This window comes from Oryx dammah, unplaced genomic scaffold (genome assembly GCF_014754425.2).
Source record: "Oryx dammah isolate SB20612 unplaced genomic scaffold, SCBI_Odam_1.1 HiC_scaffold_11229, whole genome shotgun sequence".
NCBI lineage: Eukaryota > Metazoa > Chordata > Mammalia > Artiodactyla > Bovidae > Oryx > Oryx dammah.
In genome coordinates this window covers 1,698,184-1,718,957 of record NW_024080622.1, presented here as the reverse complement: position 1 = coordinate 1,718,957, position 20,774 = coordinate 1,698,184, and the positions used below count along the sequence as shown (strand labels likewise).

The window sequence follows — 20,774 nt, the reverse complement described above, 5'->3', positions numbered from 1 at the left end:
GTAAGGGCTCCTCAGACAGCCATTTTGCCTTTTTGCATTTTTTTTTCCTTGAGAATCGTCTTGATCCCTGTCTCCTGTACAATGTCACGAACCTCCATCCTTAGTTCATCAGGCACTGTATCTATCAGATCTAGTCCCTTAAATCTATTTCTCACTTCCACTGTATAATCATAAGGGATTTGATTTAGGTCTTACCTGAATGATCTAGTGGTTTTCCCCACTTTCTTCAATTTAAGTCTGAATTTGGCAATAAGGAGTTCATGATCTGAGCCACAGTCAGCTCCCAGTCTTGATTTTTGCTGACTGTATAGAGCTTCTCCATCTTGGCTGCAAAGAATATAATCAGCCTGATTTAGGTATGGCCATCTGGTGATGTCCATGTGTAGAGTCTTCTCTTGGGGATACCTGGTCACCAACAGTATCTCTTGAGTGAAGGCTATGCTCCAGGAACGGGACCCTGACATTTACAGGTATGAAGTCACTTATTGCTAACAACTGTTATCATTGTTTCACAGAGCAGAAAGTACAGGCATAGAAAGTAACCTCTCCAGGGTCACCCATCCCTGATTTAGACTCTGTCTGTGTAACTTCAGAGTCACAGGGTTACCCCTGAGTACCTGCCTCCATGGGGCACATGTGACTGGGGCCAGTAACCTCCCAGGGAGTCTGCAGCTCAGAACCTGGGCTCACATTAGTAGCAGCATATGAGCTCAGAGGATCTGCCTGTATTGGAGGTCTTAACTCATTGAGAATCTCACAGAATTGTGTCTCCTTTTCCCAGAAATTCTTATCTGCTAATTTAGAATAAGGGCTTCCTGGGTGGTGCAGTGTTAAGAACCCATCTGCCAATGCAGGAGACATAAAATATGCGGATTCGATACCTGGGTCGGAAAGATCCCCTGGAGGAGGGCACAGCAACCCACTCTGGTATTCTTGCTGGGAGAATCCCATGGACAGAGGAGTCTGGTGCGCTACAATCTATAGAGTCATGAAGAGTTGGACAGGACTGAAGTGACTTAGCATGCACGCATCTATCCTTTTGGAATCTGAATTTAGGTTGTTTCCCCTTTTTTGATTATTATATACCATGCTGCAGTCAAGCTTTGTGTGCACATACCTGCAGATTTCTCCAGTGCAAAACCACAGAAGTGAGGTTGTGGGCCCACATATAGATATACATTCACTGTATTGATGTGGAGCCATTCTCTTGAAATAACTGCAGCAGTGGATGACAATCCTCTTGTTCCACCTTCTCCCCATCCCTGAGTAGTGTCAGACTTTTAAATTTTTGCCCAGCTAATGTTATGGAATATATCTCAGAGGATTCATGGAAGAACATATGAGAATATGTTGCATGGATCATCTGTGAACACAATTTTCCAAGATCATAATAATATAAATCCCAAATATCCCTTCAGCTAAGTTAGGAGAATTCAACTTATGTTTATTATGAGAGAAATGTATGAGGAGGATGAGAAGTGAAGAGTGTCTGTATGTGTACTGGTGACCACATAAAAGGGTTGAATCTACATCTTCTCTTGTAATGAGCCAATATGACAAGTTCTAAAATTGGAAATAACATTATTATTTCATGTTATTTTTAAAATATTGTGATACATACCAGAAACAGAAGAGCTAAAATGTTCGTGAGTATTTGCTTCCAAGGAACAGGGCTTGGGGAGGGGACAGGGGACTGCTGTTCCTTGTTGCAGGTCTTGTTGCTCCTTTTGACATTGTTTCCTCCTCACAAATAGGAGCAATGGGGTCATCCATCAGTGCAGCCCACAGCAGCCTGGAAGCTCCCTGACAGCACACCCTCTCCGGGAGAATGGGAAGCAGCAGCGGTTCCCTCACAAAGGAGCTTGGGGTGGCTGCCATGCCATGCCGTCTGAACCCAAGAGCAGTGGATTCCCCGTGTCTCCTGGAGCTGTGTGGTCCTTGATGAGGTACTGGACTGGGCTCCTTGACCTTGTGTGTTTTCACCATCCAGCATCACCTGTTGCAGGGGGATCACTGGAGAAGTGAAGCGTGGAGTCATTTCTTTGTGACACCCCCACTCTTGTTACCCTCCTTTCTTTTCCCTTCCCCATTTCCCTTCCTCCTCCTTCCTTCCTTCTCTTCCCTATCCCTGGCCTTCCCTGTGTCATATCAGATAAGAAGGGAGTAGCTGGAAGAAGTAGAGGCCCTACTGACTGCTGTTATTTGGAAGAAGAGATGAGGCTGTGAAGCCTCAGTTAAGCAGTACAAGGGAAGAGCCCTGCATATCAGAGCGCAGGCTCCTCAGTTTTCTCTGGAAGGAGAGCTCTGCCTTCCCTTGCCCTGACTCCCTGCTTTTAGTGTGTGATAATGAAAGGTTGTTGTTGAGCTGTGAAAAATGCCGGGATTCATTTTTGGCCTTGGATCAAAAATGGCCTCTGGAGGAGAGGAATTCAATCCAGGGCCAGTGACAAGGCTTGATCACTCAGAGCTTTTGTATATTAAAGTTTTATTAAAGTATAAAAGAGAGAGCTTCTGACATAGACATCAGAAGGGGGCAGAAAGAGTGTCCCCCTGCTAGTCTTTAACAGGAAGTTGTATACCTACTCACAGGCTGCTAATTAGAGAAAGGAAATGTCTCATAACTCAGAGAAGGGCACCAGGCCCCTCACCCACAACATGCATTTTGAGTTAGCATGGGCACAAGGTGAGTCATCTTGGCCATAAAATGATTGACATGAATCTTGAAGAAAGGAAGGTTTCCAAGCAAATACAGTCTCATTAACATAGATCAGGAGAACAATTGTATGAGTAAAACATACTGCTGTTTTGAGCCATTATCTGAGTCTTAGGCAGAAGCAACTTGAGGAAAGACAGAGTTTAAGGTAAATACATTTTTCATTAACATAGCTTAAGAAAAACATTTCCATGAAAAAAAACAAAACCTGCATTAGTTACCTCAAAGTTTGAGAAAAGTTAAGTTCAGGTGGAACTAGGTGTTGTCATGGCAACACAGAATTTTGAAAGAAACCTCCTTTTAATTTTCTATAGAGAAGGAAAAAAAAAATCTGACACTTGTAGTTTGCTTCCTCCTGCCACTTAAGAGAGACTAAAAAATGTCTGACACCTCCAGCTTGTTTCCTCCGTTTGGGGGCCCCTGGCCTTCCTGCCTGTTACCCTCTCAATAGGAATTTATTACAGCGCAGGTGTATGAGGTAGCCCAGGGGACACTGCCTCTCAGGGATGTTTCTAAGGGTTCAGGAAGATCTTCTTTAAAGTACAAAATTTTCTCGCTTTTTAAAAAATCTTTTTGACCTAGCCATGAAAATTATCATAGATTTATCGGAACAGGTACTTGGCTAAATTAGCTTGCCACTAAAAGAAGGAAATGGCAACCCACTCCAGTATTCTTGCCTGGAGAATTCCATGGATGGAGGAGCCTGGTAAGGCTACACTCCACGGTGTCGCAAAGAGTCGGACATGACTGAGTGACTTCCCTTTGAAAATAACTCAAGCCATGGGCAAGTAAGAATTTAATAAATATGGAAATTTGACTCATACTGTTAGCACTTAAGTAGCAGATTGCTATTCTTATTCTTCTCTATAGTCCCAGACAACTCCCTCTTTTCGGGTGTCTTTGTTTCCAATTAGTCCTGCCTTTACCTGTCTCTTAGATCATACTCCACTTATTCATTGATCAGCAAAGATCTACTGAATGTCTGCCGTGTGCCCGGCATGTTGCAGGCAGGCACCAGGGCTGTACTGGGGTTTAAGGAGGACAAGATCCTTGCCCCTAGATAGCTTTCCTTCCAGGAGAAGAGACACTAAATAACCAACAAGAAGAGAACAGTGTGGTGCAGAGTGGTAGGTGAGCCTGGCTGGGGCGAATTCCCATTGATTGGTCAGGGAAGGTCTCTGAATCCTTGTGGATGAGAGGAGGAGCTCACCCTGCTCAGATCTGCACAGAGGGTTCCGGCCTTGGGATAATTAGCAAGTGGGGATGGGAAGGGGAATGGGGAAAGGGGGTTCAGGGGGTGGGCAGGCCTAGATGATGAAGAATGTTTTGGCCATGGGAGCGAATTTGGATTTTATTCTGAGTGGAATGGGGAGACTTTGGAGGGTTTTGTTGTTGTTTGCTTGTTTAATGTGGCAAGATGTGGTTATATTACAAATTTTCAGTCTTGTTTCTTATAGTGCATTATTTAGGGGCAAGAGTAAAGCAAGGAGATTTTCATACTGACTGAGGGGAGAAAAGAGGTCTTGGCTGAGGGTGATGAAGCCTGAGATGTAGGCATACGGTGGATTTTGGAGACGTTTTGGATATGGATCTAACAGGACTTGCCAATTTAGGGTAATGGGGTGAGGGAATGGCAGGAATCAAGGGTGTTCAGGTTTCTAGCTTCAACAGCTGGGTGGGTGGTAGTGTCAGGAACTGAAAGGATAAAGTCACAGAAATGCATGAAATTCCTGAGCAAGAAAGAAGAGTGATAAGCTGTCAAAACCTTGAGTCTTTAGTACAGGGCATGAAAGAAAAGAGGGCAAAACATTTGGGGAAATTGTAAATTTTTTAAGGAAGGCAAAGGAGAAAAAAAGAATAAATAGATCATTGGAGACTCTCATGAAGGGACAGAAGGCAGGCTGCGGTGTGACTGACTTCCACCAGTCGGACTGTGTACATACAGTGACTGAGTTCCATACAGATCCGACTGTATAGGCTTCTGCTCTCAGTTGTATTCCCAGATCCTCTTATAGTGTCTGGTTAATTGTAGTTGTGCAAGTATTTGTGAAATGAATAAATTAATGGGTAGATGGTAAGAAAGTATTGAAAGTAAGCAAAAATAGAATATTTTAGTCAGAGAAGGCAATGGCACCCCACTCCAGTACTCTTGCCTGGAAAATCCCATGGACAGAGGAGCCTGGTAGGCATAGTCCATGGGGTCGACAAGACTAGGACAGGACTGTGCGACTTCACTTTCGCTTTTCACTTTCATGCATTGGAGAAGGAAATGGCAACCCACTCCAGTGTTCTTGGCTGGATACTCCCAGGGACGAGGAAGCCTGGTGGGCTGCTGTCTGTGGGGTCGCACAGAGTCGGACACGACTGAAGCGACTTAGTAGCAGCAGCAGCAGAACATTTTAGTAAATTTGGCAATAAAGAAATGGGGCAATAAAGAAATGTTAACAGACAGTTAACATGCCTGTTAACTGCAGGCATGTGAGGTTTTTGTTTTCATTTTATTTTAAATTTATTGGATGTGTGTATGTATCTAAATAACTTGTAGAGAATATAGAGGTAAGTGCAGGAACAAAAAGGAATACGATGAAGTATGCATACCAGTGGTGTACTGGTGATGCTTAATCATTGGCTGTCCAAAGAAAGTAAATCCCCACTTGTGTTTACAAATTTCCGTGTAACTCCTACCATGGCTGATTTCAATCTACAAACGTGACGTAGCTGAAACCAGAGCTGGGAGAGGTGTGCCATAGCCCACCATATTGAAGCATTTCTACTTCCTGATAGACTGTAGATGTAAATAATCTCAGGAGCATAGACAGAAGTAAAATGAAGGAAACTGATTAGAAAATGATATGATTTGTGTACTTATTACCTTTATTTTTAGCTTGATTTATTTAAGGTTATATAATTCATTTTATTATTAAAGATATATACTATTATATTGATATAAATATAAAATATATGTACATATAATTTATTACAAGTTATATAATTTAATTTTAAATAATGGCTGTATTTAATAACTGGCTTACAAAATTCCTGAACATTTAATAGTCATTTCTTATAGGAAAATGTGAGCTCCAGTACTCCAGTGAAGAAGGTCCTTCAGGAGGGGGAGAAAGCTTTACATCTGTTATCTATCACTACGTACCAGGAAGTGGGCTAGCCCCTCCCACGTGTTATTCCATGCAGCCATCACGACATTTGTTTAGGGTAAATCTTATAGTTCGCTTATCAGGTGGAAATGGAAGATCTTAGAGAGCTTAAATTGTCATTTAACACATTTACATAGTTGGCAAGTGGTAAAGTCAAGATTGGAATTACAACTGCACAGCCACTAATCCTGTGCTTTGCCTGTTTGCTGTGTTCTGTAGAATCCCAGGTGAGAACTTGGCTTTGGGGAGGAGGCAGGACAATGGTGTGATGCTCTGTGCTGCTGGCCTCCCTGCTCATCTCTCAGGGATAGAAGATTCTTGCAGCCATCCGTGGGTCCACAAAGGAGGGCCTCTCCTGACTGGCTTTAATATAGTATAGTTGGTGCTTATACATTGAATTAGGTGATATGCTTTTAACAAATTTTATTTTTTTTAACTCTGAGCCCCAGTCTATTTAGAAAGAATGATGCTTGGAGAGCCGTACACAATACAACTGGAACTGGGTCAGGATCTTATTAAGTCAACATGTTTGTGAGCAAGAAGGACCATTATCCTTCCTTGAGAGGAAAGTTGTCATATATTTTCCTTCTCTGGAAAGGAAAGGTATCATGTATTTGACTATAAATTTGATTAGTATCAAAATTAGTTTTAAAAACTACGCTTGTCCTTTTTTCAGAAGGTGATCAGGTAAAGAAAATAAAAGCTCAAAGAGGCAATGTTATCTTAGTTCTGAAGATCTCTGCAGATAGTGTTTAAATCATAAATCCTTCACTTACCAGGTCCTGGATAAGTTATTTTAACTCTGTGAGCATCAGTTTTCTCATCTCCCAAAAAGGGAAACTAATTATAACATCTTACTCTCAGATTGCTTGTCAGGACTCAGACCTATAGTAATAAGCAGGTAATAAGTCTGTAAATAAGTGCCTGGCACACGGTGGCCATTTGGTGTGGCAGCCAGCAGCATCATTAGTAGTAGTTCAGAATTATAGATATTATTATTCCTTAAACACTGAAATGTGACTTTCTAAACACTGATACTGGTGAACTTGCAGTATACAGGCAAGGAATGTGTTTTTATGGAATTTGTTTTTCTTGCTAGTATGTATTTTCATTGCATGGATGGCATCAGGCTGTCAGAAATTAGTCTACATACACTCAGATAAAATGTATTCAGAAGTTAGCAAATACAGGGGGACCATCCCCACCCAGGGAAAAATTGTACTGTAAGTCATTTATTTAGTTGCCTGTTTTTCTGTATGGCTTAGTGATTGTCTTATAGGTAGCAAGTGGCAAGTGCAGTGAACCTAGGACTTAGGGTAGACACTCTGGAATCAGATGAAATTTCAGTTGATTCCATCTTTTGCTCAGTTGCTCCAAGTGAAGTAGGAAATGTAAATCTTCCTTCTCCCACCCTCTTCATTACATACAGTTCATTCACACGTGAATATCCTTTCCCTTTCACCTTAGAAAACTCAGTGAATTCTACCTGAAATCTTATTCTCATAACTCACATCTGTTTCTATGACTATACGTAGTCATTTTTCTTATATAGACCTGATATTTAAATGACAGTGATTGCGATTGGTATTGAAAAGAGTTCTTGGCTCAGAGCTGTCTTCTTTATTCCGCTGCTCTGTGACATCTGTCATGAATCATTCATTCTGTCAGTATTTACCAAATGCCTCCTATTATCAGGCACTGTTTTGGGTGTTGAAAATATATGATAGTGAAGTGAACAAAGCCCTGCTCTTATGGAACTTAGCTGGATGATGATCATGGTGTTTTTACTTAAAATGGGCTCGTTTTCGATCTTTGTGAGTAAGACAGTGGTTAGATTTTTCACTTCAGTGTGTTTTAAAAGTCTTTATTGTATTCCTTGCACAGAGGCCTGCAAATAAAGACAAGTTTAGGACTAGAGAACAGGTTGTCACTAAAGTGAAACTGTAAAGTCATTAAATTCAGGGGAATTAGAAAGGCATATAAATATTTTGCCCTTCACTGATGGGATGGATTACTGACCTTTTAAGTGTTGTTTTAATACTTTGCGGTTTCCCTGGTAGCTCAGATGATAAAAAACCTGCTTGCAGTGCAGGAAATCTGGATTTAATCCCTGGATAAGGAAGATCCCTCGGAGAAGGGAATGGTAACCCACTACAGCATTCTTGCCAGGAGAATTCCAGAGAGAGGAGCCTGGTGGGCTGCAGTCCTACTTCTGTAGACACTGCACTGTACTCTTCTTCCCTGAAGTAAGAAATGTTTTGTAGATTAAACTCCTGAAACCGGATTTTGAATTTTCCACACATTGATCTTGTGAGTAGGGCAAAAGTGTTTCAGATCATTATTAATAGCCTCATGTCAGCTTTGAGAAAAACTTAGTAAGCTAATGCAATGAGATTTTCAGGTGACAGCAACAGATCTATGTTGAAAGCCATCTGTATTACTTGTGAATAATTGGGCTCTCCCCCCAACCATTTTACACACTTTTCTGGCTGACTGATCTCAGGTGAGCCATTTTCAATTTCATTCAGTTACTGCTTTAATAAATGAAATAACCAAATGAAAGAGGGGTGGAGTTAACTAATAGACCTACAGGGAAAATACCTCCAACAGTAAAAAGTGAAGTTTGTAGGTTCATATTGAGAAATCCCCTTTCCTACTTTAAAATCTCTTAATGCAAGTATAAACCTAGTGAGGAACCCACCTTAAGAATGCAGACACCTCACGGAAGTAGATTTGAACTCAGATCCTACTTTATAGAGACTTGGTGAATTCTTCCACTGCTGTTGATCATTTTTCCTCATTTCCTTTGCCTAGTTTAAAGGTGAAATCTTTCACTGCTCTTCATTTTTCCTCATTTCCTTTGCTTTGCTATGGAATTCTATGCCTTCTTCAATGGTGTAAGTACTTCTGTCTTCAGATGTAGTTCTTAGGTGGCTGCAGCCAGATCACTATGACTTATTTGGCACGTGATGATAGTGGACCCAAGAAAGAAGTAACTCCCAGGCTGTATTTTATAAAGACACTGACCAGATTAACTAGCCTAACTAATGTCAAAGTTATTTCTTATTAAAACAACTTTATAACTGTTTACACTCATGATTCTATCTTTTGTATATAATATCCAAAGGATATCCTCTTCTTACCTTTGTTCCATACACCCCTGAACTTTTTCATAGTTTGTCCATTTCTTTTTAATGTACTGAGCTGACTGTAGCTTTTACTGAGACTCTATAGTGGCTTCTGGTGTGACTGAACTGCAGACAAGCTTAGTGGCTAGAAAGGGTCTAGAGAAGGAAGGTGGGTAATGGCTGCAGGCATTTGTCCTACAGAGAAGGACACATTTTACTAGGAAGGGTGAACAGTGCTGTTTTGATATAGGAATGATGGAAATAGTGGAAAACTTATATTTAAAATCTTAGATAAAAAAGTTATTTTTCAAATGAACTGTCAGTGTTATCAGGCTTCTTAATTTTGAACTGTTTATTGATACAGTATCATTAATATGTCTTTAATGTTCTTTGGGGGGTTAATTTACCAAAGCTTGGCTCCCAAGTTCTTTTAAAGCAGTTTTTCTTGAATATGGAATTTACCAGAGAGGTGTTCATTTCTGTGCATAGAGAATTAGAAAAGAATTTTTTCTCTTTTTGTTTCCTAACCACTAGTTGACGGTGATGTTATTCCTTCTGAACCAGACCCAGAGTATAAGGGAGAGTAGGAATTACTTTGATAATTTTGTCTCAAAGCTTATTGAAATTTGCTTTGATTCTTGAACTGAACTCAGCACTAAAATGAATCATTTCAATAAAGTGTCTCTTGGCTTCATTCAGAACTTAGCGCTAAAAGCTTCTTCCAAATAAATCACATTCTAAAGAGGCAAAATTCCTTTTAATTTATGGATAGCACTTGGTAGAGCTCCTAACTGCTGACAGACCCTGGTCCATTCTGCTAAATCTTGACTGGGTACCAATTCTTGGCAGTCTTCTATCCCCTGTGAATTTGAGTCAGTGGATGATAAGTTCTTTCCTTTCACAGTGGAGAGCAATCAAGCTTGGGCATCTGCTTTCCAATTGGATGCATGGGGACATATGTTGAAAGAGAAAACTCTCAGAATGTAGGCATTTCTGGTTGGCATCCAGTTGTCTCACTGCCTCAGTAAGCTCTTAGAAGAGGATGCCAGGCCTCATTTTCCATCAGCTCGTCAGTCACCATATGGATACTCGATCTCTGTCCTATGTGGGTTAGAGCCTGGGTGACTTCAAGGGCATCTCTCTTCTTTTGCAGAACACAGGTAGGGCTCTTAAGGTACTGTAGGGGGTTTGCTGTCAGTTTCTTTGCTCTTTTAGTTAATGCAACTGTCATCCAGCTAAATTTTTTAAAATTTATCTTTTTTAATGTAGCCTGCTGAGAGGTTGTAGAATGACTGCAATAAAAGCAGTATCAGTTCATCTTAACTTTGTAAACAGGGTGTACATAAATAATTCTTTCATAGGAACATTATTCTACAGCAGGCAGTATATCATGATGGTTTCAGGTAATTTGGTGGGATTTCCAGTTTGTTGTTCTGAAAATTGTCTGCCATGAGTTTTGAACTGGTACTATGTTTTCTAGATTAAAGGTGACAGAATTTTTAAAATGTAAATGCTTGGAAAAAATACAGAAAAAGTGCTCTATTGGGTTATTGTGAGGAACGATGAGTGAATACATGAAAAGAGCATAACATGGCTTTTAGTTGTGGCTTTTCATAAATGGTAGGGCTAGGACTTAGCTTTCCTGACCACCATGTTTTATGCCAAAGCCAGTGTGGAAGAATTACTGTTTAGAAATCTTTTTATAGTGATCACTTTTACTTTACCGTATTTATGAAAGTGGTATAGTCTTGATTTTATTTATGATATTTACTTTTTTTTTTTCTCTTTTTATGAGCTTACAGTACTTTAAGGGAAAATGATTGTAAAAGAGAAAAGCATTCTTATAGCAAAGATGAAAAGTTCATCAAAATTTAGCGGGAAAACAGAATGCCTGCGTTAACACATTCTTAACTGGTGCATACCATCCTCATTATAAGTTGTGTACTTAGAGTTATTATTAGTTTCTGGAACTAAGAGTGGACTTTTTTAATTAAAAAATTTATGTATTTAGAATTACTATTGAATAAAACATTACTTTAATAAAAACAATTCACTAGGTTTTAGATTGATGATCTTATAGCCATATAGGAAAATGTGTTTCATGTTGTAGATTTATGAATTTTTAATATTCTTTGCATTACTGAAACCATGATCTTTACTACTTTATATATAACCTAGAAAATGCATATTGATTTTGAAATCACTCTAAGCAACAGTCTCCACGAGGAGCCTGGCATTAAAGGTTTGCTCTTAATGATTTAACCTCTAAAAGTATCGGTAAAATGTTTAAAGGGAACATAGTATGGGTTTTTAGGGGATGAAGGCAATTCATATATAGTAATTTAGGGAAAAAAAAACCAACCACATGCAAACAACGAGCCAGAGTTGAACGGAGGGAAGGAATAATGTTTGTGTCTTATGTTAAGTGCTAGACATGCCTCAGTTCCTAATGAATAACCAATGTGTTTCAGTTTTCAAGTGGTAGAGCTTTTATTTCGTGACAGCTAAGTCTTTATCATAGATTTCTTTTTGTACTCTATCTTTGGTTCCCTTAAGTAATTTTCTCTTTATGAGTTTTGTGAGGAATGTCACTTTGTGAAAGCAATTATTCCATACTGCATTTATAATAAAATTTTTTTATTTTAAAGTTGTTTAATTATAAAACTGTACTTTTGGTTTTGATGTAGAGTCAGGGAGAAACTTTATATATAACCTCAATGAAGTTTGTTTCTCTTTTCTTTTAAAAATTTTTTATTAATATTTTTTTAAATTGAAGTATAATTGACTTACAATATTGTGTTAGTTTCAAGTGTACAGTAAAGTAATTCAGTTATACATACATATATGTCTATTTTGTTCAAATTCTTTTCCCTTATAGGTTATTACAAAGTATTAAGTATCTATTTTATATATAGTAGTGTACCCATCTGTTAATCCCAAACTTCTAATTCATCCCTCCCCTCCCTTACCATACTCCCTTATGGTGGATCTATTTCTGTTTTGTATGTAAGTTAATTTGTGTCATTTTTTTTAGATTCCACGTATAAGTGATATCATGTGATATTTGTTGTTTCTCTGTCTGACTTACTTCACTTAGTATGATCTCTACATCCATCCATGTTGCTGCAAATGGCATTATTTCATTCTTTTTTATGGTTGATTGACATTTCATTGTGTAAATATGTCATGTCCTTCTTAACCCTTCATCTGTTGATGGACACTTAAGTTGCTTCTATGTCTTGGCTATTGTAAATAGTACAGCAGTGAATGTTGGGAGAGCATATATCTTTTTGAATTATAGTTTTCTCCAGATACATGCCGAGCGGAAGTATTTCAGGATCTCACAGTAGCTCTGTTTTTAGTTTTTAAGGAACCTCCATACTGTTCTCCATAGTGGCTATAGCATTTTACATTCCCACCAACCCTGTAGGAGGGTTCCTGTTTCTCTCTTCTTTACAGTGCTTAATTTATAGCCACAATGGGCTAGGTAAACCTTTAAGATAAGTTGCAGTTGGATACCAATTCCCAGATATTTTTAAACAGAAAATACATGTGTGAAAATAGTCGATGACTAGTACATGATGAAGTGAACAATAAAACTCACATCATTGTGCTCGTTGTTTGTGAAAAATCTGAATATTGTATAATTGCTGAATTCTTCAAAAGAGCAGAACTATTTCCTAGGTTGTGCTGGATTTAAAGGAATGCATGGTAGTGTAAGTAGCCATGGCTTGGTTGGAAGTAAACTGAGCTCTGCTCTAATTCTGCTTTGCTGTGGTCCTTGGACCAGTTGTTTTACTTCCCTGGATGTTTGTTTTTCTTATCTGTGAAATGACACAAGGAAGACAGGTAGTCTCATGCCATTTGGTACTCTGGTCAAACTCTTATGAGGCTATGCTGTCACTTTTCTTTTTCTCTTTAATTGCTCCACTTCATTGGTGTGCATGTACTTGGAACTTGTGTGGGAGTTGGAGGCTGACCCTGAATTGATATGACATAATGGTACCCCCTTATAAGTGACCAAGCAGACTGTGCAGGAAATTTCACTAATGTGCATTTTGCTATTTTCTTTTCCTTTTCCATCTTGAATTCTTAAATACTTAGGTCTTTGGAACTTTAGTCAAATGTATTGATGAAAAATATCAATATAAACAACTTTCTCAGTATTTTTGCCTTCAACCATCTTAGAGGTCATTAAAGCTGTGCATTCACAAACTGATAACTTGTGACTCTTCAGAGGCAATTGGTTGACTCATTTGATTAATAAACATTTATTAAACACTTACTGTATACAATAAGTGTATACAGATGTCATAGTGATCATTTGCTTACAAAGAATAAAATTTTTAAAGGAATTATTTAAACAAATTGCGGTTTTCACTAGAAAGATACATTGGACTCTAATGGCACCCCAGTCTGGTTATTGAGCCTAATTTCTGGACATAGGAACTGGCAAACTTAAAACATTTATTTTTTTTACCTTTTTTGGGGGCTTCGTGGTCTCTTTTTTGCTTTTTAAAATTCATGTTGCTTTCCTTTCCTCCTAAGTCCTTAAAGACTGACTTTTCTTAGGGCCACCTCAGTCGTGGCTCAATAGAGCCTCTCAGTTCAATACTCTGTACAAGATGGACTGGAATTAATGTGTTCTGGCTCCAAGTTCTCAAAAACAGAAATTCACATTGGCCCAGCATGGATAAGTTTACATCCCAGTGGGGAAGCCATGAAAATAAAAAAGATACTTACTGAGGGTGGCGGGTGTGCATACCGAATCATGGGACTCAGAATAGGCAACCTTAGTCAGCCTGGGAAGTTTTGTGGAAACTGAGTCTTTAACAGATGAGAAGATGAGCTAGAGAAAGGGAGGGTGGTCTTTCAGGCATAAAGCACAGCAGGAGGGAGGACACAAGAGGCATGTACCTGTAAAGTGTGCATGAAGTGTTTGTGTGTGAGTGTGCAACTACAGACAGCTCAGAACACGATGAGTGCAGGTGAGGCTGGGAAGGTAGGCAGGAGTCCTGTTATGGAGGCGCTTGGGAGAGATGCCAAGGGACTGACTGGCCCCTGTAACAGAGGACAACCAGTGCAGGGCAGGCTCATCTTGTTTTTAGATTTATAGGTAAGAAAAGACTGATTGTAAAGCCGATTATGAAAGTATGAAGATTTAAAAATTCAAACTAGTTAATGTTAATTATTACACTTTTGAGAATTAAAAATGATAATGCTGAGATTTTTACCATAATTGAATCCTGAATCTATATATGTGAAAGTTCAGTATTTTCTCTTTGTCTTTTGCGATAGTATCTTATATAAATATTTTTTATACATTTTTGTAATTTTGGAAGAATTCTCATATTTAAGATAAATTAACACGTGACCTAAGAGTACATTTGCCCATGATAGGGAGAAACAATGCTATTTATACACACCTTAATTAATTGAAAACTTTTCAATTTATGATTTTCCTCCAAAGGACAGAAATTAATGAAAAACTTCATGGAGGTAATAATCTCTTTCTGTTATGCATTCAGTATGCTAAGCTTATAATTTTCACTTCCAATTTCTGATTAAAATAATGACTTCTTGTGTGTATTGTGCCCAAGCGTTTGCATTTTGTATTGGTGCAGATAATTGCTTTTCTACTTGGCAAAGAAAATGAGCAGATGCCAAATAAGTATCTTTTTCTGGCATGATCGATTGGTAGCTCTGCAACCCAATGTTGACTGTGTTTTCAGAAGTGATGTAGCAAGCACAGTTTAGCATTAGACTGCAGCTGTTACCTGTCAAGAATTCACTTGGCAAAGATAATTTCTGACCAAATCTATATATTAGACTCTTAGTCTTAGAGCTTGAATTTAAGAAAACAGTTTAGTTTTAACACAAAGAAAATTGTCTGCTAACTTGAAGGCCTCTATTGATGCAGTTTTCTCAAAGTGATTCTAGAGTTCTTACCTTGTTTACCTTTAATGATGGAACAATGGCATGCTCAGGGGTTAGGTGCATGGATCCTAGAGTAAGGAAAAGTGGATTTGCATTTGAAATTTACTGCCCTAAAGTGAAGAGAGTTGGACTGTGAAGAGGGCTGAGTGCCGAAAAATTGATGCTTTTGAACTGTGGTGTTGGAGAAGACTCTTGAGAGTCCCTTGGACTGCAAGCAGATCCAACCAGTCCATTCTGAAGATCAACCCTGGGATTTCTTTGGAAGGAATGATGCTGAAGCCGAAGCTCCAGTACTTTGGCCACCTCATGCTAAGAGTTGACTCATTGGAAAAGACTCTGATGCTGGGAGGGATTGGTGGCAGGAGGAGAAGGGGACAACCGAGGATGAGATGGCTGGATGGCATCATGGACTCGATGGACGTGAGTCTGAGTGAACTCCGGGAGTCGGTGATGGACAGAGAGGCATGGCGTGCTGCGATTCATGGGGTCGCAAAGAGTCGGACACGACTGAGCGACTGAACTCTGAAAAATACTCTGTGCTCCATCTACTAACCCCCTCCCCTCCCCAGCCCTTGACAGTCATTCATTTTGTTGTCTCCATAATAAGGTAAGGCAGTTTTCTTATTGTCTCCATGTTGGCTTTTACCTTTTCTGGAATGTCATGCAGTTGGAATCATATAGTGTGTAGCCTTTTTAGATTAGCTTGTTTCACTTAGTAATGTGCATTTAAATTTGTTCCATTTTCATCATTTGATACTTTTTTTTTTTTTTAGCGCTCAAGTGATATTGTGTTGTCCGAATATACCATAATTATATATCCATTCATCTACTGAAGAACATCTTGGTTGTTTTCAAGTTTTGGCAATTATGAATAAGGCTGCTATAGTATCTGTGTGTAGGTCTTTATGTGGACATAAATTTTTAATTCTTTTGGATGAATACCAGTGAGTGCAACTGGTGGATCATATGGTAAGATCAGGGCTTCCCAGGTGGTGCTAGTGGTAAAGAACTCATGTGCCAATGCAGGTAGATGTAGGAAATGTGAGTTCGATCCCTGGGTTGGGAAGATCCCCTGGAGGAGGGCACAGAAACCCACCATAGTATTCTTGCCTGGAAAATCCCATGGACAGATGAGCCTGACACGTTGCAGTCCACAAGGTTGCACGGAGCTGGATATGACTGAGTCAACCTAGCATGCATGCATGGTAAGATCATAGGAAAAGACCCTGATGTTGAGAAAGATTGAAGACAGGAAGAGAAGGGGATAACAGAGGATGAGATGGTTGGATGGCATCACCGACTTGATGGACATGAGTTTGCCCAAGCTCCTGGAGTTGGTGATGGACAGGGAAGCCTGGAGTGCTGCAGCCCATGGGGTTGCAAAGAGCTGGACACAACCGAGCAACTGAACTGAATTGATAGTAAGATCATGTTTAGTTTTGTAAGAAATCACCAAACTGTTTTCCAAAGTGGCTGTACCATTTTGCATTCCCACTAGTAATTAATGAGAATTCCTGTTGCTCCATAATCACCATCGGCATTTGGTGTTGTCAGTGTTTTCAGTTTTGGCCATTCTAATAGGTGTTATCTCACTGTTTTCATTTTCATTTTCCTGATAACATATGCAAGGAGATCCAACCAGTCCATCCTAAAGGAGATCAGCCCTGGGATTTCTTTGGAAGGACTGATGCTAAAGCTGAAACTCCAGTACTTTGGCCACCTCATGCGAAGAGTTGACTCATTAGGAAAGACTCTGACGCTGGGAGGGATTGGGGGCAGGAGGAGAAGGGGATGACAGAGGATGAGATGGCTGGATGGCATCACTGACTCTGGACATGAGTTTGAGGGAACTCCAGGAGTTGCTGATGGACAGGGAGGCCTGGCATGCTGTGATTCATGGGGTCACAAAGAGTTGGACACAACTGAGTGACTGAACTGGATTGAACTGAACTGTATGTTTTAGGTAATAATTTTCTACTAGTTTTGTCTTTTACAAATATTTTCTTCCAGTTTGTGGCCTGTTTTTTTATTTTCTTGACATTTTTCACAGGGAAGAAGTTTTTAATATTAATGAAATTCAGTTTATCAATTATTTCTTACATGAATTGTGTTTTTGGTGTTTTATTTAAAAAGTCATCACTATAACCAACTGTCATAATCTCAGTTTTCTCCTAGGATGTCTTCTGAGAGGTTCATAGTTTTGTGTTTTACACTTATATCTGTGGTCCCTTTGAGTTAGTTTCAGTGAAAGGTGGGAGATCTATGTCTGTATTTATTTATATTTTTTGCATGCAGATATTTAGTTGTTCCATTACTTTTTTTTTTTGGCAAAGATTATCTTTGCTCCATCGTAGGCTCTTTTGTCGATCAGTTGACTGTATTTATGTGGGTTTATTTCTGAGCTCTCTATTTCATTCCATTGATCTACTTGTCTAATTTTTTTTTAATTAGTACTGTACTGTCTTGACAATTGTAGCTTTATTGTAATTACTGAAGTTGGGTAGTGTCAGTCCTCCAATTTTATTCTTTTCCCTCAGTGTTGAGTTGGCTATTCTGGGTCTTTGGACTCATATATAAACTTTAGAATCAGTTTGTCAGTATCCTCAGTATAACTTGCTGGAATTTAAATCAGATTGCATTGAATCTCTAGGTAAATTTCAGAAGAATTGAAATTTTCCTAATATTGAGTCTCCCTGTTTGTTAACATGGGCTATCTCTCCATTTATTTAGTTCTTTAAATTCATTCATCAGCGTTTTGTAGCTTTTCTCATATACCTCTTGTACATATTTCATTATATTTGTACCAAAGTATTTCAGTTTTTGGTACTTATGTAAATGATTCATGTCAATCTATGCCAAAACCAATACAGAATTGTAAAGTAAAAATTAAAAATAAATAAATAAATTTAAAAAATAAAAAAATAAAAAAAAAAAAAATAAAAAAAAAAAAAAAAATAAATAAAATTCTACTTGTTCATTGCTGGTAATGATAATATAGGAAAGCATTTGACTTTTTATATATTAATCTTGTACCCTGCAACCTTGCTATAATTGCTTATTAGTTTTAGGAGTTTTTTGTCAGCTCTTTCAGATTTTCTGCATAAACCATGATATCATTTTTTAGGTCATTAGTTTTTTACTTTTATTTTTTAGGAAAGACACTTTAAGTAATAAAAGCTGCTTTTCTTTTTTCCCTGTTTTTTGTCTGCGAGACTTAAAATATACAGGTAGACATGAAAAGTAATATAACAAACATCCATGCTATGTGTGGTCATATTTATTTCCAACCCTTTTTTGGCTTCATACCTAAGGAATGAAGCTGTATTGGTAGAGTTGAAGTCTATCTTAACACTATCTTTGGTCTCATTCCCTTCACTGTCTCCTCAGGGGCCATGCCTGTCCTGTGTTTTGTATATATATAGGATTTTTTTTTTTTAATTACCATATCTATTCCACCTAAATTATATGTCAGCCTCTGGTTAATCTGGTCATACAGTCAGTTTTCACACAGAAGTGAATTAGAATATCTACGTACTACTCATACCAAGCTCCAGTTTCACCTTGGGTTGATCTCCTTAACTCATAGTCTATAATAGGCTTGGAGAATATCTGAAAAGTCTGGATAACCTAGGGAGTGACTCTTATCAATACTCATCTCACGTTTTGAGGTTTTACACCTGAGTTACAGGTATAGTCAACTTTCTTTCATGCCCATCAACTTATATACTAGAGTGTTTTATGAAATGTCATCACATTAATGAATGTAATTTCCCAAGTATTTATTGAACACCTTCTAAATGATGAGGTAACTGTTCTCTTATTGGATAAACTACTGAATTCCAATAATTAATCCTCCAGAATATACTGAGTATAATTAGTAATAACAGCTAACATTTATTATATTCAAACACTGGTTTAGAGTTTTATGTATGCTAACTCACCTAATCATGTAACAACGGTGTGCCATTTGACACCATGATTATCCACATTTTCCAGTGTGATAGTGGAGATACAGGGAGGATAAATAACTTATGCTACATCATTAGTGCAGAACCTGGAAACCACACTTCTGCAGCCTGGCTCCTGAATCTTTGCTCTTAAAACCAGTTTCCGTATTTTTCCTCTACAAAGAGAAAGCTGGTTTTGGTGAGAAATCTCATAAAACTGATCAGACAATGTAAGGATCGTACCTCCTTGCAGAAAGCTGAGTTAGCCATCATGAGGATCCAGCCTTCTGTGTGGGTCTTGGTATTTCCTTCTCTTTTGGCCTTTCCTCTGCTTACTTAATCTAGACTCAGTTTAGTTCTGGGTTTTAATGAGAGTATGGTGGCTATTTTATTGGTTGCTTAACAATTAGTTACTTTTAACTAGTATAGAACAGGCTAATTCTTATGATGGAACTGAAATACTTTTGAGAAGCAGAGCCCACACAAACAGATCTACCCAACTATGTTCTGACTATTTACTTAAACTTGGAGCTGCCCCCAAGGTTTCAGGTAATCCCCTTAATCACACTACAGATTAAAGTGCAAATAGATGTCTTGAGGCAGACGGATTCCTGCCTCCTAGAAATAGCTGTCAAAACAACTTCTCTTGTAAAAAGCGAAAGAAGAAGATAAAAATCTCAAGAAACCAATTATTGAAATTAAAATTGTTACTTTTTAAAATGAGCTTTGTGAAAAATTGCTAGTGCCAATCTAACATGAAAGGCATGGTAAATGTATATTCTTAAAGTCAAAAACTGCTCAGATTTCACTATCATGTGATTCGTAATGCATATATTTTCTACATTTGGTTTGTAGAACTGTCAAGATAATATAGTCTTCTGGCTTCTTGGTGCAGGCGCTCATCTGCTTGCTGGGCCAGCTCAAAGGAAGGGCGTGCCCAATATGAGGAAACTCAGGGGAGGGCCCAGCACTGTGGGAAGGGGTCAGAGGTTCAACCTCATGAAAAATATCAGAGCTTGCCAGTTATTCTTCAAGTTAGAAAAGGCATGTGTCCTTGTTAGAGACAGGCAAACACAGCAGGATGTTCAGGACAAACAAATCTCCCCTGTGGATGTCACCATTGTTCTTTCCTGAGGTTTAAGAGACAGGTGAAAATGTAAAAAGACAAAAGGCAGTACTGGAATAGGAAAGAATGAATCATACTTGAAATAGATGCCTTTTGTCTGCTCAGTGAAAGCAGACCTAACAACATGTATTTTAAGGAGCGTTTAAGTTCCTCAGTTAAGTGAAAGAGAACAGGACCTCTCTGCACTGTGAAAAGGTAGAGAGACTCCAGCAGTAATATCAGAAGCAAATTATTTTTCCCAGTGAAGTGTTGGTTATATGTCCTCAAAGGGAAATAAGTAAATAACTCATGTGCATTTATATTCCCTGGAAACTGCGTTGAAAAACATGGCCTTGGGTTGTTGAAACAAAGGAATGGGAAGCTTCTCAAGAAAAACAATAGTGATCAGACCAGTACTGAAGCAGGTAAAGAAAAGAACATAGTGTGGTGAGTAGAGAAAAATGATTGATGGCACAGAAACTGAGGAAGAGGCTGATAAGGAGTGAATAGAGGAGTAGATCATAGGAAATTCAAGCTCTTACTGAGGCATAAAGCCAACCTGATTACCAGGTTTTGTCAGGTTGCAGCTCAGAGAGGAGAAGGCAGAATGTGTTCAGAAGATGAAAATTTTTATCAAAATATGTTAATTCTGAAAGAAAAAAAAAAGAGACATGAATGTGGTAACAGTTGGGACTTTAGCTTAACTGTTTTAGAAAAGGCAGAGGAACCAGAGATCAAATTGCCAACATCTGCTGGATCATCGAAAAAGTGAGTTCCAGAAAAACATTT

At 38.6% G+C, this 20,774-nt stretch overlaps 1 protein-coding gene across 1 annotated transcript in view; it reads left to right on the top strand.

Annotated features, from left to right (window-relative positions):
- The window catches only part of LOC120861143 (protein O-mannosyl-transferase TMTC1), a 302,613-nt gene that overhangs the window by 41,394 nt on the left and 240,445 nt on the right, over positions 1–20,774 (top strand). The window contains exon 5 of the mRNA XM_040236782.1: positions 1,755–1,946. Within this exon, the coding sequence (XP_040092716.1) occupies positions 1,755–1,946 (192 nt within the window). The remainder of the gene's footprint in view (positions 1–1,754; positions 1,947–20,774) is intronic.